The following is a 27955-nucleotide window of genomic DNA, read 5'->3' on the forward strand; positions in this document are numbered from 1 at the left end:
GACCGAGATCCTTTACAGGACATCAGTATTGTCAGCATGGCTCTGTTATAGACAATCTGACCTTTACCATTTACAGAAATCAAAAGAACATATCGAAGGTAAGGTGGAGAGAGAACTGTCACAAAACAGAGACAAGAGATAGAGCTGGAAAAGAGGGAAGCGTCAAACAGCCAACACACTCTCATGGCAACTCCAAACTATTTTACTTCTTGGTGTCTAATTCATGTAACCTTGTTTGTACATTTTCATACTATCATCTTACGTCCCATTGAAGGTTAGGTTTTGGGTGGGTTTAGGGATGGACCTTTATGCTTACATTTTTGTAAACAAACTTTGCAAATTCAAGCAAAAACGGCACCTCATAAAATAGTTATGTTATCTCACGAGACTGTATTAGAATAGTACAGTAAAGAGACTTGATTTCTCCGGCCAATCTATTCATTACAACATAATCTAGAGTTGTTTTGAGCATTAAAGCAACACTATGTAACTTTGTTCAAAATTAACAAAATGTATATAATGAGCGAGTAAATCATAAATGAATCTACCGAACCGGATTTGTTTCTTATCCTAAATCACTACGGTACATTTATAATAAGTGATTATTTTTGGACTATTGTATCCTGTTCGGGTCGTCACCGCTGCAGAGTAACACAGACCCGCGTGAATCGCCATAGACATAAACTTGGAGAAGTAGCTCCGGTTAGAATGTTCTTCCGAGGGATGCGTGCAGTTCTGTTTATTAACTGTTAGAGCCACAACATTTACAGTGTTGCTTTAAAAAGCGCACTCAAAAAGTTTTTGCGTTTTACAAGATATTTTTTCACCCCAAGAGAAGTATATGCTGACACCTACTGGTGTGGATGTATGAAGTTTTTGTATTCATTTCTGTTCACTCCATTTTCATTCATTTCTGCATTGAGCACTTCAAAGTACTATATAATAATGAACTAATAATTATTATTGTAAGACAAATTGTTGTCTTAAGACATAGAAGCCCCATGATAGGGCATCCCGCTCCATGTGGAATAAATCAGAAGATATGACTAGAGTCTTGACTGCATGGGAGTCCAAATGTTTCACTCCCTGTAAGTATATTATATATAAAACAATTTAATTAAGAACAAATAACTGAATGCACCTTATTTTATCGACATATTCCTCAGTTTCCTCAAGTGTCACTGGAAACAAAGAGATGGGGTTGTATGGCCCGCCATGCGTTCTGAATCTCATCAGTGCGTCTTCACATTTGAAACCATGGCACATCATCCCCAGCGTCCCACTGACACAATTAAATCTGTCTTATATTAGGGCAGATGGATAATTTCATCTGTCTGTCCTCATCTCCTCAAAGCCATTAATCCAAACTAGACTCAGAATGACATGTGGTGTCAAAGACTTCTCCACATTCAAATGAATCCGCTGGAGATGTTGCCTCAATGAACAAAACATCATCAGTTTCCATAGCAAAGCACAAAAAAAGCATAACACTAAGAAGAGGACAAACGCGTGACACTTAATTAATGGTTGTCAAAACTACAATTCTCAGAGTTACCAGTGTTTTGTAACCCTGATCTTTTTTGGTAGACATATTACGTTTAGCAGACCTCTTAGCTCTTCAGATGTTGTTCATCCCGTTTCTTGTAGAAACATAAGAGTTTTTAATATGGCTCCATTAGTTAATAATATTCCAACAGGCTGCATAACCATCGTGACATCATCAGGATGCGCTCTTCTCTTTTGGGTGGGGGTGGGTGGGGGGTGGCTATGTGACAGTCCTATACAAAGAAATGGACAACAAGGTTCACAAAACATCTGCTAACATCAGTACGGAGGATGTTGTAAAGGGAAAGGTAACAACTTGCTCAAACCACTATAGTACAGCAAACCGAGAGGCAAAACAAAATCGATATCTAAGGACAAATTACAAACAACTGAATTAGCCCTTGAATTGAAACAGTTCAGAAATTATGTTGAGATATGCCCAAATTCAAGAGAGAGAAAAAGGAGGCAGAAAGTAAGAGGCATTGGCAGGTAAGCGTGAACTGAATGGTGACCTCTCTGCTTCTCTTCTGTATTAAGCAGAGAGAGTGCTTCTCAATGGATCCGAGTGAGTTCAAAGGTCACTAGCCTTATCATTGACCTTCATCACCTGCGCTTAAGTAGCTGTGTGGCTTTGATATGTGTGCTTTCACTCTGTTCTATACCTACATATTCAATTCTGCCACCCATGCTTTTCATTTATACACGCTTTAATATCCATCATGTGATTTTAAATTGTAATGTCAGACCCCCATTGCTTATTTCATTACAAGACAGCATTTCTTCTTTTTTTCGTCTTCGTCTTCTCTGTTCAGCAGTCGAATTCTCAATACCTGGGAAATGAAAAGCACCGGGGTCGTTGGATTTAAAGGGACAGAGAGATCTCAGAGCGAGAAAAGACAGTTGCGGGGAGCTGTGCTGTAGCTGTGCCAGTTTGAGTCCGCTTTCAGAGAGGGGCACAGCGCATGTATCCTGGTTGTCCAAGGGATCAATGGTGAGAAAAAGGGGAAAGACTAGAGTAGAGAGGTTTTCTATCAGGCTTAGGGTGTGGCATGGAGGGGGGGTCGGGCCGAATTAACCCAATGACTCTTTCCCACTCTCACGCACCTGGTGACCGGTCTTACTCATCTTCATCTCCGTCAGCTGGATGTATCGCAGCACGTTTGTGTCTGGACAGAGAGAGGATATACCACAGAAAATCAGCATAAGACTAAATAAAACTAAACCTTGCTTCAGTAGGCAAACAAACACATCAGCTTAACATAAATGCTTTATATATATATATATATATATATATATATATATATATATATGTGTGTGTGTGTGTGTGTGTGTGTGTGTGTGTGTGTGTGTGTGTGTTTACAGGTGAATCGCAGTAGTGTTGTTTTTGTTAACTAAATCTAAAGCTATTAAAAACAGTCTATATATATATATATATATATATATATATATATATATATATATATATATATAAACCGAAACAATAATTAGACATTTTGCCATTAATTGAATTAATGAATGAATTAATGACATTGAAAATTAATTACTAAAACTAAAACTGAAATAAAAATAAATTAAAGCTATATAGAAATATAAATAAACTATTTGCACATAGCAATATAATAATATAAATAATACACAAACTAAAACTAAAATAAAAATAAAAGGACATTCAGGAAAATTCTGAAATACTATAAATGTACATAAATAGCACTTAAATAACACTGGGTCATAGATATTTTGGAGCAAATTCAACTGTCACAGTATATTAATATTGTGCCTGTTAATAAATTTCAGTTTGATTTTAAGGGCATTTCTAATTACTTTTGCATGATAAGCTATAGGGATGCATGAGCTCTGGTTATCAGTCAGTATGACAGAATTTTTAATTTAGACATGCTCTAAATGCTAAATGTTGACTCACTTCTTGGATCCAATGTAAAATCATTAGAGAAGCACTACTCTATTAAAGTGATCATAAAGCCCACCTGTGGGTTCACGGCACTTAGCATCGCGTAGGTAAAGCAGGGCACACTCGTAGTCTCCCAGGTGGTAGAAGGCAATCCCAGCACGGTACATGGCCTTAAAGTGATCCTGCTGGTGTCCGAGTACCTTCAAACAGTATTCCTTAACCCGCTCATAATTCACCAGCTCCGACTGCAGCAAGCATGCTATAAAGAGAAAAGAGAAAGAGAAGGAGGGGAATTAGTATGGTTAAAAGGACAGGACAGGACAAAACAATAAAACTGCTAAAATGAATAAATCAATGAACAGCTAGGGAGAAGGGAGTAAAAATAGACATACTGGTCTACAAAACCCTGGTCTGATTGCTAAAGTAGAAAAAGGGACAGTGTGTTTTCTCGCGGTCATCAGTTGCACTGAAGGTCTGAGAGCAGCAGTTTTTGATGCTATTGGTCTCGGATAACCACATTAGCACAAAGTGAAGGCCTAATTGCATCTTTTAGCCACTCTAGGCTCATTGACACAGATGAAGTAATGGTTTTATCTGCTGTCTAATGAGAAAATAAACCAAATGAGACACATCCTAATCTAAAACTGCTGCTTAAAAGTGTTGGATGCGTCTGAAATGTGCATGCTTTATCGAAAAAAAAAAGGAGATTAATGTTTAAAGGTGTGTGTGTGTGTGTGTGTGTGTGTGTGTGTGTATATATATATATATATATATATACATATATATATATATATATATATATATATATATATATATATACGTATATATATATATATATACGTATATATATATATATATATATATACGTATATATATATATATATATATATATATATATATATATATATATATATATATATATATATATATATATATACATACATACGTATATATATACAGTATAACATTTATTTAACATGCACATTTAGATTTAAATTAGTTTATGAGAAACACATGACTGTATGATGCTATAATACTTCCACTTTGACCAAACAGAAAACAGGATTTTGAAATATAATGGCTAAAGACAGATTATAATATGAAAATTTTATAATTCCATTTTTAATATTAATTGAATTCATTAAATATGGTTTAAAAAAAGCTGCTGCTAATTAGATGCATTGGCCCTGAAAGAACAGATGCACAGCAAATGAATTACTGAGGTGCCTGCTAGGCAGCTGATGCGTGTTGTCAAGCCCTCGTCCAATCAGGGTTATTTATTCCAAAAACAGATGACATGGCTGGCCACTGATGGCAGGGGCTGGGAAACTCAATTTTATATTTCAATTTGAGCTCACTGGTTGTGGTGTATGGCTGGAATCTTCAAGCATTTAGGCCTGTCTGCAGTTCAATTCATCATTTAAGCTCTTGCATAAGCTCACTTCTCTGCAGTTTTCTAATAATGATCTGAATTCAACTCTTACATTTTCATGCTCCGGCTGAATGAAGGAATGAAGTAAGAGTGTAAGGTTGGTAAGAGTTTCTTTTTTTTATCACTTAAACTCACCAATACTACATTTATTTATTTAATAAAAAATCCAGTAAAGCAGCAATATTGTAAAATATTATAACACTTTAAAATAACTGGTTTCTATGTTAATATATTTGAAAAATGTGAAGGCAAAGCTGGCCATTATTCCAGTCATTCAATCGTTCTAATATACTGATATGGTGCTCATTTCAAAGTTGTGCTCCTTAATATTTTCGTGGAAACCATGCTACATTTTTTTTCGGGATTATTTTTAATGAATCTGTTTTTTTTGTTTTGTTTTTTTTTTTTTTACATTGTCAATGTCTGTACTTTTAAGTATTAATAAAACAAATAAAAAAAAAACATGCTGAATGGTACTGTAAATAAATATATTAATATTTATTATATAAAATTTGTAATTATATTTTATTTAATTCTGTTATTTAATGGATTTGTATTTATATGCTCTGTATTTATATATGCTGTTTAGGTTGTTTAAATCCAACTCTTAATTCTTACCATCATCAAACATCAAAATAAAGTGAAACCACAGTGAAAATCTGTGAGCCCACTGTATTTTCTAAATTTGAGCTCGTTCAATACCTGTTTACTGCCTCAGTGCGGCACCAATCATGGCCCGGTCTGACTGGCAGAGGCCTGACTCCTGCCAAGGTCAATGTTGAAAGGCTGCTGACTACCACATATACTGACAAAAGCTGCTGCTTTATACTGACATCCTCCCTCTATCTGTTCCTATTACGTGCCTCCAACCATCACTTGGCCTGTTGCTTACACCTCTGTGGAAGTCATGAGTCAGGGGTATCAGCACAAGGCAGGACAACGAAAAAAAGATCAGTCCACCACAAATTCAAACTCTCCAAGAAAATTTCTCCCCACACACATTCTGCACAGCATTCAAAGTGTCCAAATGGCAGTAAATGAACACAACCATCTGTAAAAAATCACAAATAAATGAAAAATGAGTGACAGAACAATATATGTGCCAGGATGATTAATAAAGTTATATAACAAACTGGCCGATTAACAGAAAAGGTAGTTTCCCTTGTGACGGTTCCAAAATCTACCAACAGCTATATATATGCTAAGACAGATATATAAACAATATTAAATAATGATTGTTTTTGTACAATATTATCTCGACAAACAGAAAGGAATTCTGGAGGAACATGATGAGAACAAACTGCGTACTGCATGAAAAACTGTCAACCATCAAAGACAACCAGAAACCTTTGTATTCCTCATCATTATCAAAGCCCTTTGGTTTGTGGGCATGCTGGGAGAATGACGACATAAAAACCAGAAAGCTGAGATCACTGATAAAAGGAAGGCTGTGTGCTGCTGTACAGAGACGAACTAAAGCAAACATCTGCAGACTGCTGCTCAAACAGCTGTTTAGTCAGACATATAGTCAGTGGAGGAAAGGAAGAGAAAAAAACCCAACATAGTGAAGGTTATAAAGACAGGGACCAACTAACAAGAGCAGAAGAGAGATAAACGATGATTAGATGACAAATGAAAAGCTGTGAGAGGAAACATTGAATCTAAACTAGTTCGTTAAAGCTGGAATTTCATTCAGACTAGAGTTTTGTAAAGGCTTCATCTCATGCAGCCTTTTTCATTTGTTATAATTTCCCTCCGGTTTCTCTTTTCTCCCTTTCCCCAATAAAATACTCACAAGATAACACTGTCTAAAATTTCAGAACACAAAAAGCCCCTTATAAATAGAAGAATTGTTCTGCAATACAACAACATGTGGCGTTTGATTTGTATTGACTTTCCCTCTAAGACAATACAGCAATTTATTGATAGATTCATCTCCTGAAGTCATTTCATGCATCTTAACTGTGATCTCTGGTTTTGTGTGTTTAACTGGGTTGGCCCGTCTCATTTGGCCTGGGACGGGAGAGAGAGAAACTGCCTTTCAGCACACCACCCTCACGCTCATTGAGCGTCCTGTCCATCTTCATTCTGGGCAACTGGAACCCTGGCAAGCTCTCAGTGTATTCAGTTTCAGGCAATAATGGTCTAATGGCTCCTAACTCTTGTGATATCCTGATCTTTCTCTCTGGGCCTTTCTCTCTTTCCACAACACTCTGACGGATGCACACGCACAAACACACACAAATCCTACAGACTGATTCATCACACAAATGGATAAGGTGTGGCATTGTGGATACTGCACTTAAGTGTCTGCTGAGTGGCTCTATGAGGGTAATAATGATGCCATCACATATTAATGGACCCAATGCACTTTATGCTGCATCATAGTTATATGAGATCATAACTGCTGAGAGCACATAGAAAGCCAGAGCTGGTCATCGGAGCAGGGCAGAGACTAACAGGGTCCATCTTGAGATAAGGGGGCTTTTTTTTTTTTTTTTGATTTGTCACCCTTGATGAAGCTAAGAGCACAACAAATCTGCTCTGCTATGTATTGACAGAAACGTGTCAGTTCTTTTTCATGGTTCATTAGTTTTCAAAAGATTGATTTTTGTGCAAAGAACCCAAACGAATCCAAAAAAGTTTTCATTCCATATTCATGTTTTTGGGTAAACTATCATTTGCATATTCAAACTTCAGTCTGTTATGAGACAAGGCAACCAACTGCATTGGCTTTCTGTAAGCTTTCTTGAAATAAATAGCACATCATATGGATTACTTTAACAGTATCTTTTTGGAGCTCAGCATAACTCACTCTATTCACTTTCATTATATGAAGAAGAGCAGTGTGAACATTCTTCTAAGAATCTTTTTTTAAGTTCCACAGAAGTTATAAAGTCATAGTGGTTTGGAACAAAAGGAAGTTGACTAAAATAGTGGCATAATGTTTATTTTTGGGAGAACTATCCCTTTAAGATGATTTTGGAGATCACTGGATAGTTATCCTAAAACTGAACAGGTGCAGGGACAGCTGTTGTGTGTGTGTGTGTGTGTGTGTGGGAGAGATGACAAGCAATAGGTAGGTGTGACTAGCAAATGTTCAGAATTCCCCTCATATTTACACCTTCACATAAAAAAAAAAAAAAAAAGGTTTTTTTTCTCTTCTCTCAGAAAAGCTACCAGATACAAATGTTAGAAAGGAAGAGGAATTAGCAAACCTGGAAGAGAGAGGATAATTGTTTATGAAGCGCACAGAATAGCAGAAAGGCGAGGCAGAGGGAGTGAGAACTTGAGGGCAAACGATTTCAAACGCCCTCCTCTAGGAACATCCATCTTCAGTGGACTGGATCACTCCCTCTCCCCTTTCTGCCCTCCTTATCATCTTCTCTCCCCTCTCTGTGCTATTTTTCTGTCCCTTTAGCTCTCTCACGGGTGCTGCTCTTCTGACAGGTGCAGGGCAGACAGCGTCAGGTAGGGAAGTGGAGCTAATTTAAAGTGGTGTTGGTTTGTGGTGATTACTCTCCTGTCACTCTGATGGTAATTAGTTCTCTTGATGCTTAATGGTTGATGCAGGGACCCATCGGTCTATATGACACCTCTCCTCCCTTACTCACCCGCACACTGACCTCATCATACCGTATATTATTCTGAATGAGAGGTGGGTGATATGGCAAAAATATCATATTATTCACAATGTTATCACGAATCGTCGTCATGTTGGTTTTACTACTTTGCAAGCTGTCTGAGCAGTACAGCCAAACTCATTTTCATATTTTAAAAACAAGCCTTAGGTAACAACATATAATTAAAAAAAGAAATGGCAGATATTTAGGCCAAAGTGAGCAAAGATAAAAAATCTTTGTCATTATTTTATCTTTGTTATTATAAATAAGAACAAAGATGCATATTACAAACACACATAATGTACATTTACATTTAGTCATTTAGCAGATGCTTTTATCCAAAGCAATAGAACAAATGGGACAACAGAAGCAATCAAAACTAACAAAAGAGCAACAATATGTAAGTGCAAATGACAAGTCTTGGTTAGAGCAATGTAGTACACGCAAGGTTTATATAATATATATGTTTATACACACACACACACACACACAAAGAAAAACAAGCAGATAGAATAGAAAAAATAGAAAGTAGTGTTTTTTATATATAAAAAGAAGATAAATAAAGTAGAATTAACATAGAATAGAAAGTTCTAGAAGAGTAAGAGGGTCAAATAAAGATGTAACAGATGTGTTTTAGTCATTTATTGAAGATGGCTAAGGACTATGCTTGGATTGAGTTGGGCAGGTCATTCCAAAGGAGGGAATAGTTAATGAAAGAGTCAGTGAAAGTGATTTTGTGCCTCTTTGAGATGGCACAATAATGTGCCGTTCACTTGCAGAACGCAATCTTCTAGGGCATATAACTCTGAAGTAATGAATTTAGGTAAAGGGGTGCAGAATGGTGGTAAACCAATGGTGGTTTTGTAGGCAAACATTAATGCCTTGAATTTTTTGTGACTGCACTGCAATAGTGCAGCCTGGACAGAACAAGAGCTTGAGGTTGTGCAGCATGTTCTGGAAAAAAGGGCCTTATCTTCCCAATGTTGTAAAAAGAAAATCTGCAGGACCGGGCAAGTTTTATCAATGTGGTCTGAGAAATCCAGCTTATCATCAATCACAACTCCAAGGTTTCTAGTTGTTTTTGAAAGGAGTTATGGTTGCTGAGCCTAACTGAATGGTGAAATGTTGATAAAATGATGGGTTTGTTGAAACTACAAGCAGTTCTGTCTTAGCCAGGTTGAGTTGAAGGTGATGGTCCATCATCAAACAATAAATGTTTATTAGACATGCTGAGATGCGAGCAGCTATTGTTGGATCATCAGGATGAAATGAGAGGTGAGAGCTGACTCTCATCAGCATAGCAGTGATATGAAAAGCCATGTTTCTGAATGACAAACTAGTGATGCCACCTAGACAGAGAAAAGAAGTGGTCCAAGAACTGAGCCCTGAGGCACCCCAGTAGCTAGATGTTGCGACGTGGACACCTCACCTCCAACATACCTTGAAGGACCTATCTGACTCAAACCACTGGCATGCGGTTCCTGAGATGCCCTTTGCCAACAGGGTTGACAGGAGGATCTGGTGGTTCAATGTATCAAAAGCAGAATACAGATCCAGCAAGATAAGTATAGAAGATCTGGAAGCCGCTCTTGCCAGTCCTAGGGGTTCAACAGCTGAGAGCAAGGTTGATTGCCCACTTCTGAAGCCATATTGGTTGCTGTCCAGGAGGTCGCTCTGTGTGACAAAGGCAGAGACTTGGTTGAACACAACTTGTTCAAGTGTTTTTGCAATGAAAGGTAGAAGGGAGACCGGTCTGAAATAACGGTCTGCGCACAAATAAAAACCAAAACATAAAATAAAGCCCAGGCCTGGTCCTCTCTCCTCCGTCACTGTCGTCACTCCGGTTTTATATCCCTCCATCTCCTCCGTGGGACTCAAGACCGGTGGGTTGAACAGGTGTCGCTTCCCAATCATTCCACCGGCCTTATTACGGTTCCCACGTCCCTCGGCCCCGCCCCACTCGTCACAAGTTGTATTTATGTATAAATAACAAAATTATGTCTTCTTTTAAGAAAATGAATACAGCTATATTTTATAGAAAGGGAAATGAGTGCAGAGTCGGCCTGTCATGGAGAAGAAAGGGAGGTACAAATACCCTGGATGCAGGGTTATCTTCCGCATGAAGTGCAGCAAATGTGACTTGCACCTTTGCATCACAGTTGAAAGGAACTGCTTTTTGAAGTTTCATGGGATGTCATGAAGTGTGACATGAGTTGGATTGAGACAGGTGCACATGGATGGACTGGGAAAATGTGTTGTGACAGGAACTATGTTGAGGCTAAGAGTGAGAAGGAAGTGATCAGAGGTGTGCAGTGGAGTAACAAGAACAAGATCAATTGAGCAGTATCATGTGTAAATAAGGTCCAGTTGGTTGTCTGATTTGTGAGAAGCCATAGTTAACACTCATTTAAGATCAAAAGAGGCAAGCATAGTGTGGAAGTCTGCAGCCTGTGGTTTATCTAAGTGGATGCTGAAGTCTCCAAGCATAACTAGGGGACTACCATGCTCAGGAAAGGTTTAGAGCAGCACATCTAATTCTTCCATGAAGTTACCTAGTGGTCCCGAGGGTCTATAAATTACTATAAAATGGATTCAAATGAGCCATTGAGATGGTAAAGGATTACATTTCCAATCATTAGAAATAAGCAGACCAGTACCTCCACTTCTTGCAGTCAGACAAAGAGGAAAAAGATAAACTATTGGAGAGTACTGCAGGTGTATCATTGTCATAGGCAAAATGCGCAGGTTGTTAGGATTGCGCTGCCTACAGTGTGTGATGTGTGGTTTGCGAGTGATAGTGATAGCAGGGATTTGAAAACACATAATAATAATTGGTTATGAAAACTGAAAACAGAAGGGAAACAAGTAGTAGGAAAGAGAATGATTCTAAAGTGATCCTTTTGTCTCTTACTACCCCAAGAGACTGCTCAGTGGAGTCGAACACGGTAGAGTTGATTGTAGGGCTGTGCAATTAATCAAAAAATGTTTTTCGATTTCGGCCTCCAATGATTATGAAAATACAATTATCGAGATAAAATGTGACCCTGGACAACAAAACCAGTCTTAAGTGGCTTAGGTCGCAATTTTTGAAAAATTGACACTTAAGAAACTTAGTGGTTTTGTGGTCCAGGGTCACAAATGATTATTGCGCACTATACTGCCCCCTTTTGCAGCACTGTGCTTTCATTCCTCCATAAAAACCAGATTTCACTTGCAAATCATTAAAATCATGTACTGTGACTTTTGGAAAATGGGACGTGCTTGATTTATAGAAGTGTATTTATTCATGTTTTTAAAAGCGTGAAAGAGAACTTGCGCTGCTACTTAGGAAGACATGAAAATAATCTTTTAGCTCAAGGTGCATGCCTAAATGATCAAATACATGCAAAAATGTGTCAAAATGCAGCGCTTAGTGATTAATTATGTATACCTTCGTCCGTCAAGTAATAAATTAACATAAAGAGTTGAGAATGAAAATAACCGTGTAACAGTAAATTACATCCGTGCGGATCTTAAAGTGATGGTGGAATATTTTCCTGCTGTGACTGTGTGCTTATTAATCAAACAACAAAAGACTAATTCAAAATCACACACTGCTGTTGAGTGAAGGATTTTTGTAGCTTTAAGAAACAAAACGTTTCATTCTTATGCTGTGTTCACACCAAACGCGAATAGAGCATCTGGCGCGAATGAGTTCGAAGTTAAGTCATTGCAAAGGAACGTTTAATACTTTTTATTAAAAGGCGCCTGAAATATTTTTAAAACTACATTTCATGACACAATAACAGTAATATTTAGAAAATTATCAGAATAAAAATGGCGGTTGAAAATGCTCTGTGAACTCCGTGAAGCCCCCCCCATGACGCGAATTCGCATCTGTTGTGAAGTTAATTTGATGCTTTATTCGCGTTTGGTGTGAACACAAACAGGGTTTTTTCTTGTTTTTTATATAACATGTTAGTGGTATATCTTTTACTTGGATGTTATAAGCTGCAATGAGTAAATACAGCTGGATAAAACAAAAAAAAATCACCTGTCTTTCATCAATGTACCACAAAATGTGATTATTTGTGTGTGTGTGGGGGGGGGGGGGGTCTTTTCTATATCCACTGTAAAAGTTACTTTGAAAAATCAGGCTTCCGTAGTATTTTTATCAAAGTCAACAAAGCGCATGTCAGAACAGCACACAAATTCAATGTTTAACCGCCAAGGCTTTAAAGCACATGCAAATAATGTCCTTTTGTGATTGCGTCTCCCATGTTTGTAATTCAACCGCTAAGTTAAGATTTGAAGTGAATGTATGTGGCATTTTACAGTATATTGAGTAGGAGATGCTAGAACTGCAACTGATAGAATGTGTGAGATCAAAAACCGTGATATTGCACACCCCTATTCTGAACAAGAAACAAACTTTGAAATTTGACTCTACTAGACAGACAGACAGATAGAACAGACAAACAAATGAACAATAGACAGACAGACAGACAGACAGACAGACAGACAGACAGGTTTCTATCCTTTCAATTCAAATTCCAACTCGTGAATTTCCAGAAGTACTTGTAAAAAAAGAAAAAGAAAAGGAAGTTTTAGTACTACATAACACCCAACCCCATCCTCCTCTCAATGTGATTTAGGGATCTAGTTTATCTAGTTTCATCTAGTCAGCATAAGCAACCATATGACATTACGTGGTAATATGTTCACAGTTTACAGTGCAATGATAAACACATGACTCATGTTATTCAATTTAGCATGATGCATTTGTTTGTTTACTCATTTTGTCACATTAAATCAATATCATATAAAACAGCAGTATAAGCTTTCCTCTTCATGAAGTTTTTAATAAGGTAGTCGCTCAGCCCTTAGCGAACAAAACATATCACCCTCCAACAGCAAGCTGTAACAAACTGCTTTAAAGGTGACAATAGCTTGTCTCTGAATAGTTTAGCAGCGGATGTGCTTGAGATGGTTTTCAGTCTTATTTAACAAGGCTGAGGGACCCTGAGCTCACATGTATAATTCAAACATTAGTTATTGCTAAATGCTAGTTTCTCTCCCCTGCTCTGAAGACTGTTAATAATGGCCTTGTCAGTCAGCGCACTGTGGCTTGAAGGACGTTAAGAGGAAGGCAGCCCTAAATCACGAGGCCCCGAGACTTAACAGCTCTCTTTCTACCCATCCCTCCCTCCCTCCTCCCCTCCCAGCTTCTCATCTTTAGCTCACTATTTCTGATTAGGAGTAAATGACCTATTCATATTGACCGAATTTCATTTCCGTTCCAAGTTTTTATCTGTGACATCACTTTACCCTTCTTCATTCATCTACAAATTTTCATTCATCTTCCTTATCACAGTTTTTGTCTTTGTTCTTATACTATTTCCATTTTCCATGAATGTAATACGTTCCATGCAAAACAGGCATAGTACCTGACAGATTTCACTGAAACAGGTGTCCTGAGAAATCACATCTGTTTCTGAGACAGCATCAAGGCTCTATGAAAAGCAAATAAATAGTGAGTGTATAATCAACCAGATGTTTTACAACAATGCTCGCCCACTTTTTCAGTGGCCTTGGTTCTGGAAGTATTTGTTTCAATACATTTTTCCAATAGAGGTTAAAAAAAAAAAAAAAAAAAAAGTATGCTCCAATCCTTGGAGCTCATAGTAGGTCTGACTTTTTTTTTTTTTACATTATCATTAAAAATCAATTAAGCTGTGGAGAAAATGAATAGGATTGTTACTTCTGGAACTCAGCTGTTGTAGTCTATACAGTGTAATCGGAATATATCATATATATTATAATTTTGCAAATTCAGAATAAATCCCAACTAGAACAGAATGCAGCTGTAGTTCCATTCATTTCTTCATTAACGCTTTCAAAAGATTCCTCAATATAGGGTTTTACATCATGATCAAAATCAATTAGTGTAGATAGAACCTTATTGTTTTTTAAATAAAAAGTCCCATAATGTACACATCTATCACATAATGTATATACGTTGACATAGAATAAGAATATGTGAATAACTCAATTAAAAAAAAAAAAAAAAAAAAAATGTCCGATAGAACCTTATAATTCCAAGGGGACGAAATTATGCTTTGAAGCAAAAAAAAAGTATATGAAAATTGGATAAGAACACAAGTGTACAAGGCAGATAAAGCATTACGGTAAAACAACCCAAAGTCAGTTGATTTTAAGTATAAAATACAATATGTAAAATGTAACATATAACAAACAAACAAAAACGAATTAAATAAATAAATAAAAAGAGAGGGTAGAGAGACTCATTGTATCATATGCAACGCTTCAGTTTTGCAAAGTTTTTTTTTGTTGTTGTTGTTGTTGCTGTTCACATTTCCATGTTAGCAATAACTTCTCTGATTGGTGGAGCTGTATTCAGTATTATGGGTAATGTGGTTCTCTACCTATAATTAGCATAGTAAATGAACGTGATTTTTATTTTTATTTTTTATCAAAACTGAAGCTTATACCTTAACAATCACTTAATCAGAGTTGCCAGTCTGTGTTGTGCCTAATGGTTAGAGAGTCGGACTCCCAATCGAAAGGTTGTGAGTTCGAGTCCCGGGCCGGCAGGAATTGTGGGTGGGGGGTACAGTTCTCTCTCCACCTTCAATACCTTGACTTAGGTGCCCTTGAGCAAGGCAACGAACCCCCAACTGCTCCCCGGGCGCTGCAGCATAAATGGCTGCCCACTGCTCCGGATGTGTGTTCACAGTGTGTGTGTTCACTGCTCTGTGTGTGTCCACTTTGGATGGGTTAAATGCAGAGCACAAATTCTGAGTATGGGTCACCATACTTGGCTGAATGTCACATCACTTTCACTTTTTCTCCCAGAAGGGGTGGGGTTTGGAAGGACTGAAGACTGAAGTGATACTGATTGCTGGAGTGGGTGATGGTGAAGCCTGCAGTCATGCTATGAACACTGAGCTGTTTATTAAAGGGACTTGATGAGGCCCACTCACCATATTTTGCTTACCACCCCCTTCCCCCTCTTGTCTCTCCCTCTGACCATCTGTAATCACAGAACAACAGCCTTGTTCACCACACTATGCACATGTATGCCAGGGGAGCTGACAGCATATATGACTTCGCAGTTTTTAAACCTAATAAGAAAAAAACAACCATCTAAGATCCTTATTTCACAGAAAATCACTGCAACTATTGACATCTCTAGTTGACAAAATACACATTTTGCAGGTGTTTGCATTAAATAGTCTTTTACCGCTCTGGAAAATTGACCAAAATATTGATGACTCATATTCTCCACAGGGGTGTATACAATTTTTTGCCCATTGGGGCATGTGAAAATGCTAAGAATGTGTTCTCCATCTTAATTATAAATAAAAAAGGAACTTGCCTCTGATCTAATGCTGCACCAGACAATGTACAGACTGCAATGTTTCCCTCTTCTTCCCTCACAGTCATCAATGTTCACGGTCCTATCTGCATGGATTACCCACAGTGCAACATGGATTGCGGAGAGAAAAAGGCTAGATTACTCAGTCAGACCTGCTTGCAAGCTGCAGAACCTCAGTAGAGAGTGAACCGTTGAGCATGTTTCAGAGGAGAGGATGAAATATTAATGGGGTATCCCTGCAGCTCTCTCCCATAATGCCCTCAAACACCATACGCACATGCTAACAGTAATCAAACCATCTCTGTATGGACACTTGATCACTTGCCTGTGGTTTAAAATGTGCAGTGATTGTTCATATACAGTACATATATACACTCACTAAAGGATTATTAGGAACACCGTACTAATACTGTGTTTGACCTCCTTTCGCCTTCAGAACTGCCTTAATTCTACATGCCATTGATTCAACAAGGTGCTGAAAGCATTCTTTAGAAATGTTGGCCCATATTGATAGTATAACATCTTGCAGTTGATGGAGATTTGTGGGATGCACATCCAGCGCATGAAGCTCCCGTTCCACCACATCCCAAAGATGCTCTATTGGGTTGAGATCTGGTGACTGTGGGGACCATTTTAGTACAGTGAACTCAATGTCATGTTCAAGAAACCAATTTGAAATGATTCGAGGTTTGTGACATGGTCTATTATCCTGCTTGAAGTAGCCATCAGAGGATGGGTACATAGTGGTCATAAAGGGATGGTCATGGTCAGAAACAATGCTCAGGTAGGCCGTGGCATTTAAACGATGCCCAATTGGCACTAAGGAGTTCTAAAGTGTGCCAAGAAAACATCCCCCACACCATTACACCACCACCAGCAGCCTGCACAGTGGTAACAAGGCATGATGGATCCATGTTCTCATTTTGTTTACACCAAATTCTGACTCTACCATCTGAATGTCTCAACAGAAATCGAGACTCATCAAACCAGGCAACATTTTTTTAGTCTTCAACTGTCCAATTTTGGTGAGCTCGTGCAAATTGTAGCTTCTGTTTCCTATTTGTAGTGGAGATGAGTGGTACCCTGTGGGGTCTTCTGCTGTTGTAGCTTCTCAAATGCTTTGCTGCATTCCTCGGTTGTAACGGGGGATTTTTTCAGTCAAAGTTGCTCTTCAATCAGCTTGAATCAGTCAGCCCATTCTCCTCTGACCTCTAGCATCAGCAAGGCATTTTCGCCCACAGGACTGCCACATACTGGATGTTTTTCCCTTTTCACACCATTCTTTTTAAACCCTAGAAATTGTTGTGCGTGAAAATCCCAGTAACTGAGCAGATTGTGAAATACTCACACCGGCCCGTCTGCCACCAACCATGCCACGCCCAAAGTTGCTTAAATCACCTTTCTTTCCCATTCTGACATTCAGTTTGGAGTTCAGGAGATTTTCCTGACCAGGATCACACCTCTAAATGCATTGAAGCAACTGCCATGTGATTGGTTGATTAGATAATTGCATTAATGAGAAATTGAACAAGTATTCTAATAATCCTTTATGTGAGTATATATATATATATATATATATATATATATATATATATATATATATATATATATATATTCCGTGATAGAATTTTGATGCTGAGTCTAGAGGATGATGAGCAGACTGCAGCCGTTGGAGCCCTTAAGCGATGCACTTAGCAGCCAAGGTTTCAGTAAACCATTATGACTGTATGGAAACATCACTGATGTTACTCCACATAGACACGGGCATTAACAGAGACTTGATGAATATGCATAACAGTGGAAAGAGCTAGATGATATGGATCCTTAGAGATGTTACTTAATATTTTTCCTTTATAATGTTTTTTTGGGGGGATAAACCTTTCCAAAATGCTTAAAGTGCTCAAGTCTGGGGGTTGTACAACATTTTGTACACTGCAAAATAATATGAAATAATGCAAAAATAAAAATAAATAATACAAATTAATTTATTTGAAAAAAATCAAATGAAAATCTTAATCAGGATTTTTGCGAAAATATTAATATATATTATAAATATAAATAAATTTTTTATAAATGCAAAGATGGGTGAGAGAGTAGGATCCAGGTGCACAGTAATTATTAAAATAATGGCAAAAATACAAAACAATACAAGAACCAGGAAACGAGGAACAGACCTGGGGCTGCTTATGAGACATCCATGAAGGAACAACACCAGAGAACGGCTCAAACACAAGGGCTATATACACAAGGGTCAGGTGAAAAACAAGACACATCTGGGAATCACAGGAAACTAATCAAAAATAAAACTACAAAGGACTTCAACTTAAAAGTCTTCAACATAAAAATAATATATATATATTATTCTTGAAGTATGTTTTATTATTAGTTTTCTCCCCCATCACTGGTAAAAAAAAAAAAAAAAAAAAAAAAGATGATACCAGTATTAATTTTATATATATATATATATATATATATATATATATATATATATATATATATATATATATATATATATATATATATATATATACACATACAAAAAAACAAACAAAGGCAGTACCATTTCAAAAGGTGCTATGTCTGTAAGCACAATTTAGTTTTTTAATATGTACACTATAGGTACTAATATGCATCTTTTGAAGTAGATCACAGGGAGGTTTTCACTTGGACATCTCCAGGCGGTAAGTGTTGTGTTGCTGGCCCATAGTGCCGACTGTCCCTGAATGACTCTGCATCCTAGAAATGGCCAATGGTGCATCAGCGGTAACAACAACCATGCCCCCCTCCCCCACAGCGGTCGTGCACATCTCACACTCAGAGGACAAACACAACCAGACGACAACAGCTTTTGCTTTTCGTCTGAGCAGGTGAACATCGGATCCTTCACTAAAACAGCATAATTACACTTCTGTTAACAACACTGTTGACAATTCAAGCGGCAGGAACTATAACCATCCTGTATGTTCACTGCTACGTAGACTCAAGTACAAATAAATGGCTGTTTTTCTGTAAATGTTTTGTTGAGGTGACATATCTAAGAATTAATAGAGAAGTTCTCAGGAACATCATGCTGACCAGCTTCCAATGAATATTCTTGGTGCTACAATGCACTTGGCAGTTTGGATTACAGTGAGTGACATCTTGTCAAGTCCACTGAAAACAGCTATAGACCACAGCAACTTTATACACTGAAAGAATAGTTCACCCAATTTTGTTATTTTTGGCACTACTGGTCCTCACCTCATGGAATGCAAAAGGTAGTGTAGGTTGGGAAGATGCTGTTTGACCCCAACATCCTCTCATGGAAAATTGTAACTATACTATTTTATGTTTTGGAGAACTGGTGACAATTTCACATGAATTTGTGCAATCTAATTTGTATGATTTCATACAATCTGCTTGCACCAACCACTGAAGGTTAGATTTAGGGGTGGACATTTTTTTTTTTAATAAAAATTGTATGTTTTCATACAACTCAAATCAACCAAATTGCAACAATGTGCCAAAGCACAAAAACAAACTTTCATAAGATTGGGTTGTGTTCTACATGCATTCATAGTAAATGAGGACGGAAGCATTTAAGCTTCAAAAAGAACATAAATTAGTATAACAATATCGCAAAAGTTGTCTTTGTGAATCATCCACTATATTCCAAGTCTTCTGAAGCCATAAGATTATTTTTTTTTTTTTTTTTTTTTTTTATAAGAAACGGACTGAAATTTAAGTTGTTATATTACCTAAATCTTTTGTATGAACCACTTATATGATTTATTTATTTGATTATAATCCTTTTTGAAGCCCAGTTACTCATTGTAATTGCATGGAAAATAGCAAACCGTAGAATTGTACTGTAAAGCTAATAAAATCAGAGGAAAAACAGGTATACAACTTTGAAAACTATACAACGAGGGTGAATAAATGATTATAGAGAATAAAAATAGATCTTTCTTTTTTTGTTCTGATATCAAAAGATTTTTTACATCAACCATTAATTCACCCACACCAGTTCCAGCATACATTTCTTCATTTTTTTAGGAACAGCCTGTTTCTCGCTGGAATAAGAATGCAACACCAGACTTTTCCAGGGTTTTCATTTTAAATCCTGCACACAAAGGCTGCATCTGGAGCTGTGTGCTGCTGTAAACATCACTTCAACCATCCGGAGCTCTAACCTACTCTATTTAAAACGCATTCACACATAAACTTGTGCAAGCACACATGCAGGACTTTCAGGTGCAGAGCTTCCCCCAAAACAACGGCACTGCATAAGAAAAAGCATTCCAGATTAAAATGGATCATCACCGAGAAAAAATGTTGTTGAGGATGAGAGAATTTTCTTTCTTTCTTTCTTTTTGAACTATCTCTTTAATTTCAGGCACTATGGCAGCTTCTACATCACGCCACTAAACTGTTTACAATAAATCCTTTGCACAGAAGTGTTTCAGGTCAAGAGAAATCTTAAGTGGCCCTTCGAGAGATTGTGTTGATGCACCGGGGTAGCCTTCCTCTCTCCCTCTTGCAAACAGGCATCAGTACATGACTCAGCATCATAACACATTGCCTGTTTTTGTATTGAATATTGCTTATTTATTCATATAACAGTCTCTCGCCAAAGATGAGCTGCTTGTGATGTCACTACATATTAAGGCTGAGCACATTAATGATTATTAGCTTGTGCTGATGTAACCTTACTAGACCACAAAGTGAAATTGTATTATTTATAATATTCTTCACCTTGATTTTTAGTTGTGTGGTCTGTGGACGTTCCACACTGATTTGCCATTTAGATATAATATCAAGCCAGTTTTATTTCACTCAGATATTTTTGATATTATCCTTCAATACTAATTAATAATTATTCCATAGACTGAGTAGCAGAGCTCATCTCTGTGATGTCAAAACTCAAATATCAGCTATCTGACATCAAGATCAGGTCAGATCATTCAAATAAAGTTGCCAGAAGCCCACTGATTGCTTATTTATCTACATAAATTAAATTTTGCTCTTCTGAAGTCAACGTTTTCTGGTCAGTATCTTGTTTTGGACAAGCAAACAAAAACAACAAATCTAGAAATATGCTTTCAAAGCAAGCCAGCAAAATTACACATTTTAATATTAGCCGAGGTTGACTAAAGTGCTCCTATTCCTCCCCTAACTGCCTTTATTGCAGTGACTGCAGTTCTTATGGATGAATTCTTGGCTTTGGTGGCCTTTCCACATCTTCTTACCATGAAAAACATGTTCAGGTTCTACAGACATAGAAAATGTAAGCAGACATGCATTCTCTCCGCATATCCACAGACACACACACATACACGCTGCCAGACCTCCTCTGATCCAGTACTTTATGATCTCTCTCATTTTCTCCTCCATCTCCTCAGGCCGTGGCAGAGTGCTATAACATAATACAGTGTACTGTACAGTAAGTAAAGCTTGTGCCCAGAGGAACCCTATGGTGATGCCATGCCATCTGCGGACCTGGCACCAGCTGCCTCTGATGGCCAACCACCACGATAATTAACAAAGACACCTCGTCCATCACGCTTCTTCTACTCTTCACCTTTTATTCAAAACTAAAGCACATCAGCAAGTCTTCTGGACAGAGAGTGAAAAACGTCCTTAATATCTTTTTCCTTTTTAAGCATTTGGCTCTTGGGACTGTGATAAGAACGTTTCCTTGAGTTGATGAATGTAATGCAACCCCTATCTGGACACTCCAGAGTCAGCCAGGGCTCTTGGAGAGAGAGAGAAAAGTTAAAGAGAGAAGGTCTTGATTTCATTTTAATATGGCCTAATTGGACATCAGGGTTGAGGAATTCATTGACTGTCACTGGCTAGTGTAATGAGAGAACATAAGGTCAACAAGTGTTATATAGACATATGATTCACCTGATTTCCCCCAAGCCTTGTGTTAACAAGAACTATCTAGCATTTATATTTAAAAAGTAATAATAATAAAAAATATGAAGCACACCATTAAAGGGATCGTTCACCCAATAACCAAAATTATGTCATTAATAACTCACCCTCATGTGTTTCAAACAGTAAGACATCAATTTATCTTCGAACACAATTTAAGATATTTTAGATTTAGTCCGAGAGCTCTCAGTCCCTCCACTGAAACTAAGATCGATTCACTTAGTGTCGTGGCCACAACATAACTAGTAGGAACGTGATAATACGTTGTGGCCACGAGATATTAAAGGTACAGGTTGTAGGACCTGCCACTAGAGAGTGCACTACCAAAACAATAACAATCGCGTGGTTTTATGATGCTAAGAATGAGTGTGGAATGATGGGATTTGGTGACTTCTACCCATCCGCTGATGGCAATCAATCAGACGGAAAGATAAATCATGGATTTAATGTGAGTTCAACGATTTGCGCGAGTAGATTACATACAAAGTCAATGCAAAGATGCGATCAGACTATGGATCAGACACGTCCTCGCGCGGGTCTAGAGACACGATGCCCCGTTGATTGTTGATTGTTATAATAGCATACGTTTTCTGTAAAGATACGAATAAAAAAAACTCACCTGTCGAGTAAAACACAAGCGAGATCGGCATCTCTTTCTAGTTGATGTTTGCCGCGAAGCTACTTCCGCGTTTGTCCATGTCATGTGGTTTCTATGTCAGTAAAGGCGGTAACAAAGGGTAACTAACGTCATTGACAGGCGACTGCACTGCCCAGTGTCACTGTTTAGAATGGGAATTTTCTCATGATTTACCATAGTAGTTGAAAATATTAGCGATATTGTTAAGTAATCAGCTGGACAAAATATATAACACTAGCCTAGTGGTTTTTGGATATTTTACTGCAAATATCTTCAAATATCACATCCTTATTAGTGATGTGTCATTCTTGAACGATTCGTTCATTTTGAACGAATCTTTAATGTGACTCGGGAAGAACAAGTCATCTGGGGGGTGATTCATTCAGTCGCGCATGCGCAATGTTATATTGGTTCTGTTCCTCAGTAGTAATTCACCTGTCAGTCAATGCAGTCTTGAGCCGGAAAGAGAATTGATTACTGTACTTTTTGGACTACAAGTCGCACCTGAGTATAAGTCGCATCAGTCCAAAAATACATAATGATGAGGAAAAAAACATATATAAGTCGCACTGGACTATAAGTTGCATTCATTTAGAACCAAGAACCAAGAGAAAACATTACTGTCTACAGCCATGAGAGGGCGCTCTATGCTGCTCAGTGGTAGACTACAGGAGCACTGAGCAGCATAGAGCGCCCTCTCGCGGCTGTAGATGGTAATGTTTTCTTTTGGTTCATTTCTCTCGGTTCGTGTCAAATTAATTTTGATAAATAAGTCACACCTGGCTATAAGTCACAGGACCAGCCAAACTATGAAAAAAAGTGTGACTTATAGTCCAGAAAATACGGTAGTTCATTGTCGGGCCTCTCTGGTTTTTGACTCGTTCCTTAATCATGTGAGAGCCCCAAACGTTAATCCAATGTAGTCTGAGCCGGAAAGAGAATTGATAAGTTCATAGTTCGGGTCTATCGGGTTTCTGATTCTTTCCTTAATCACGTGACAGACCCATACACTAAACCAATGCAGTCTTGAGCCGGAAAGAGAATTGATTAGTTCATCTTTCGGGTCTTTGGGTTGTTCGTTCTTTTGACACGTGATGTGACAACATTGGCTAGAGTTTATTATTAAAATTAGTTAATTTACAACCTTCCTTACAAATGGGTGCATAGTACTTTTTTTATTATAATTATTGATTGTGCTTTAAATTTTGTCCGTATGATGGCTAAATCACTTTGATAAAGAAGATATTTTTTCTGTTTGTTTGTTTTTTTATTTTAACTTTATTTAACTTAATATTATTTTTATATTAACCATAATGCCTTGGCTATCAGACTTTATTATGTGCGATAGTCAGCATTCAAGTGGAGTTTATCATAAATTAATGTTACATAAAATGCATAATATAAAATAGAAAACATCAGAAACTCCAAGAAAACATTTGTATCCATCCTAAAGTCTTGTAAGTCCATTAACTGGTCATCTTTTTCCCATAATATGTGTATATTATTATTATTATCATTAGACTATTATTATTGGTTTTATTTAATATTTGTTTATATACATTTTTTGCTTCATTTTTTGTTAATAATAGCCTACTGTAAATGCTGGACATGTCAATAAAGCTTTGATTATGCTGACTGGAATTTTTGATGGAATTCATTTTAAATTAATATATATTTCATTTTATTTTGGCTAATTAATAGACCATAATAATAAATACTATAGTGTTTCACTGAGGAATTAATCATTCATGTTGTTTCATTTCTAAATGAAAACACAACACGCTCATTTATCATCACACATGGGCATAAATACAATTATAGGTTTGTTTACGCATTAAACTCGTGGCCACAAGAGTTTAATGATAATAATAAACAGCATATAAATCATTTCTAAAGAATCATGTGAAACTTGAGACCGGAGTAATGGCTGCTGAAAATTCAGCTTGGCCATTAATATAATAAATTACGTTTTATTATAAATATTTAAAAAAAAAGAAAAAAAATATTTTAAATTATAATTTCATTTCATAACATTATAGTTTTTACTGTATTTTGATCAAATAATTGATGTCTTGTGAGCGTAAGAGACTTATTTTAATATAACTGAATCCAAACTTATGCAATTTGGCTTTTCAAGGAAATCTATCTTTTTTAAATATGCTTTGATTGATTTATTTTATTTTACTTGAAACATGATAAGAATACAGATTGAAATGAAAATGTGTCGAAACATGAGCTTGATAAAAGCTCAAGAGCTGGGTTTGTGAGTAATGCAAAAATAAATAGCATATCCAAACAGCTTCATTCTGTTTGCATTAGTATTATTGTCCAAGCTATCTCTGATAATACAGCTTGAAATGTGCTAAAATTACATAGTGTTGATTCCATTTCACAGTGATTTCACAAGCTCACAGTTTGAGCGCTTATATATGGCACTGCCTCGAATGAACTGTGGTGCTGATATAAATCACAACACATTAAACAAACGCACACACTCTTCCCACCATACACTACTGAAGAGCATGTTAGTCTAATGAATACTGTTTGGGGAGTAGATGTAAACTAAAAGCTATATGATACTGTGTACATTACTATTCATTTTTTCCATCTTCCGTTTTATGACAGGGTATGCAAGGTTAAAAAGTAACCAACAGCTAGTGTAGGTGTGTGCTGAAAAGAGTTTCTCTGTATCTTGCATAACTGCACTACCAAAAAAAGTTTCAACCGATGTAGGCATAACCCACTTTGAAATGCTGTCCTGTCCTCTTGGAAATGCACCGCTGAGACATGGTATTATGAATAAGGATGGCAAATACACTATTCATCTTCTTGCTGTTCAGACACAATTAGGTAATTGTACTTGTCATGTGTATTTCTTGATTTTTGTTTATCATTTAAACAATACAAAAGGTTTTTGCCTATATTTCCTTGCAAGCTAGCTCTCATAATATCTCTTTGCTCAGCCGTTTCATGGTTTGATATCTTCCTCTTTCAGTTTAGCTTCAGACGTAGCGTATTGTATGGTCTCTTGGACCTGTCAAGTCTAACTTATGACACCTTGCTGAGCCAAGACTTGGTGTGTTTGCTAGAGACGACTCAGCAGGCTTTGTAAAAGAGTGCTGCAGAAGTTGCTGTGGCTGGCTGAAGTTGAACAATACAGATGGAAGGCCTGGCCTTGTCAGAACAAACCCAGTTTAGAAGGCACTTTATTTCACACACACACACACACACACACACACACACACACACACACACACACACACACACACACACACACACACACAGCATCATTCAGATTTGCAGATTGCACAGTAAGGGTATTCTACTGACCCCCGCCCCCAATGTCATGTGATTGTTGAAAACACAAGGCCATGTAGGCACCTTACAGCAAGCAGTTTTTTGCATCTAAAATCAGTTGTATTATGGATCAAGGATTGTACTGTGACAATACATCACCAGATGAGAAATTACCATTAAATATATTGCACATGACATCTAAAGTCATCCAAATAAAGTAGGAGAAATTTCAAGACATACAAACCATGACAACAGCTCGCAATCTCACGTCTCTTTTTAAAAGAAAGTACATTTGACAAAAGCTGGATGACACTCAAAACTCCTTCTGCATCCTACATGCATCTGAACCCTCAGAGGCCCTAAACACTGTATGTAAATATAAAATGCATTTTATGTAGGCATTTATATAAGTTCTCTATATATTTCCAGCTCACCCTCATCATCATGACTGCAGGAGGACAAACAAAGGAAGGTGACTGTGAGAAGGAACTCAAACAAATGGAAATTTTGCAGTGGTTGTGGGTGAAATTTTAAATTTTCTCTCTTTCACGCCTTAATGCTTCCCCCAGAGGGCCTGAAGTGTTTGCCACATTTGTGACATTCAAGCCAAACCTCAAATCGACCACCGTGTGAGACCACCAGAGACATCAAGGGCCATGAACACCAGGCATCACCCCCATCCAGATCAAGCAGATGTGCATGAGTATTAACCAATATTCTTCCAGTGAGCAAACACAGCTGGCATCTGTGATCCTTTTTTATGTTATCCCCTGTTATATACAACTAAACTAACAGTGTTTATGTCAAATGGCATTTGGGAAACAATTGGTCTATAATCACATAGGGTTTGCAATTTAAAGACTGAAAATGCAATAAAAGATTGTATTGACTACATAGAGCCATAATAAAATGATACTCATTAGACTATGATTTAGAAGCCATATCATGATTTTGTTTGCTTCGTGTTTAATATTCCCATAAGCTTCAATTTTGAAGCTGTTGTGTTTTAAAACAAGCTAACACATTTCTACAAAGACTACAAATACAACAATTAAATTAGTTCATGTGCATTACAAATCTAACATTTGTTGTAGTTTTTTTTTTTTTTATAAAAAAAAAACAGATATTGAAAAATCAACCCAAACTAATTCCTGATAGAATCCGTCGCGAACGCGCTTATTCTCTTTCGGGTTTACTACAAACTTGAACCAGATATTTGTTGTAACTGTTTATAGAAGCTTTCGGCTGTTTCCTCGGTCTCACCTGTCAGGCTGTCGTAGCATTCGATCTCGGTGCTCTCCACCGCTCGCTGCTGCTCTTCTGTCAGCTTGGCCGCGGCTTGGTTCAGGAGGTTCACCTCGGAACCGGTGGTCCCATCGACGACATGGATCCCTTTCAACTGCAGTAGCGCCCTGTGATATTTCCCAATTGCTTCCCGGATTTTTTTCTCCTTGTAGCACCGGTGACCCTCCAGTTTGAAGTCGATCGCTTTCTGTATTTTCGCCTCCATCTCCATCTCCGCGCCTCCGACGCGATACCCTCCACCTCCGCCGCCGACGTCCCCACCCGCTGCCGCCGCCAGACTCCGGCCCCCAGCCTCCGGATAGCTTTTTAAGCTCTTGATCGAGTGCTGCTTCGCTTCCATCTCACTCAGGAAGCCATGCTGTTCCAACACGGATGCCTGTGTTCTCTTTAAGGGCTGGAGCAGCGTGCTGTGCATAAAGGATGCGAGCCAAACGGGAGCCGAAAAACACAAGCGCGAACGGATACTAGAGGATCTTAATTCAACACTAAAGATTCCCGATTATTATAACGCGTTAACAGAGACTAAAAAAACATAAACAAATAGGTGATCGCGGTTGTCTCTCAGTGACCAGCACGCCTTTGCACAGAGGTGATGCTGGAGCAAGGTCTCTTGCCGCCGGCGAAAGCAGCTTCAGCACCACAGACAGCGCCAGCGAGCACTAACGCGTGGCATTATGGGAAGAAATCAATCGTGAGACGATTTCAATGCTGCTAGTGGATCACGATTTACATTAAAGAGGAGCGATAAATCTTCAAACACAGTAAAGCCAAATATGAATAAAAAACGCAAAGGCTGGTCATCTTTACGTCATTACGCAATTGTGCAACACTGTGTGGAATTCCTTTGGGGAAATTCAGCTTATCTGGTAGATGTGTTTTGGAACATCGTAGCAGGTCTAAGATGGCAATT

At 37.7% G+C, this 27955-nt stretch overlaps 1 protein-coding gene across 1 annotated transcript; it reads right to left on the reverse strand.

The window, feature by feature from the left end:
- Positions 1-879: 879 nt before the first annotated feature.
- Positions 880-27902, reverse strand: LOC113061671 (tetratricopeptide repeat protein 9A-like). The gene is made up of 3 exons (XM_026230984.1): positions 27004-27902; positions 3531-3713; positions 880-2711 (listed from the first exon to the last, which is right to left on the reverse strand). The coding sequence occupies exons 1-3, from the start codon at positions 27458-27460 to the stop codon at positions 2617-2619; spliced, it is 735 nt and encodes a 244-aa protein (XP_026086769.1). The 5' UTR covers positions 27461-27902; the 3' UTR covers positions 880-2616.
- Between the last annotated feature and the right edge of the window lie 53 nt (positions 27903-27955).

This window comes from Carassius auratus, chromosome 43, assembly GCF_003368295.1.
Source record: "Carassius auratus strain Wakin chromosome 43, ASM336829v1, whole genome shotgun sequence".
Taxonomy (NCBI): domain Eukaryota; kingdom Metazoa; phylum Chordata; class Actinopteri; order Cypriniformes; family Cyprinidae; genus Carassius; species Carassius auratus.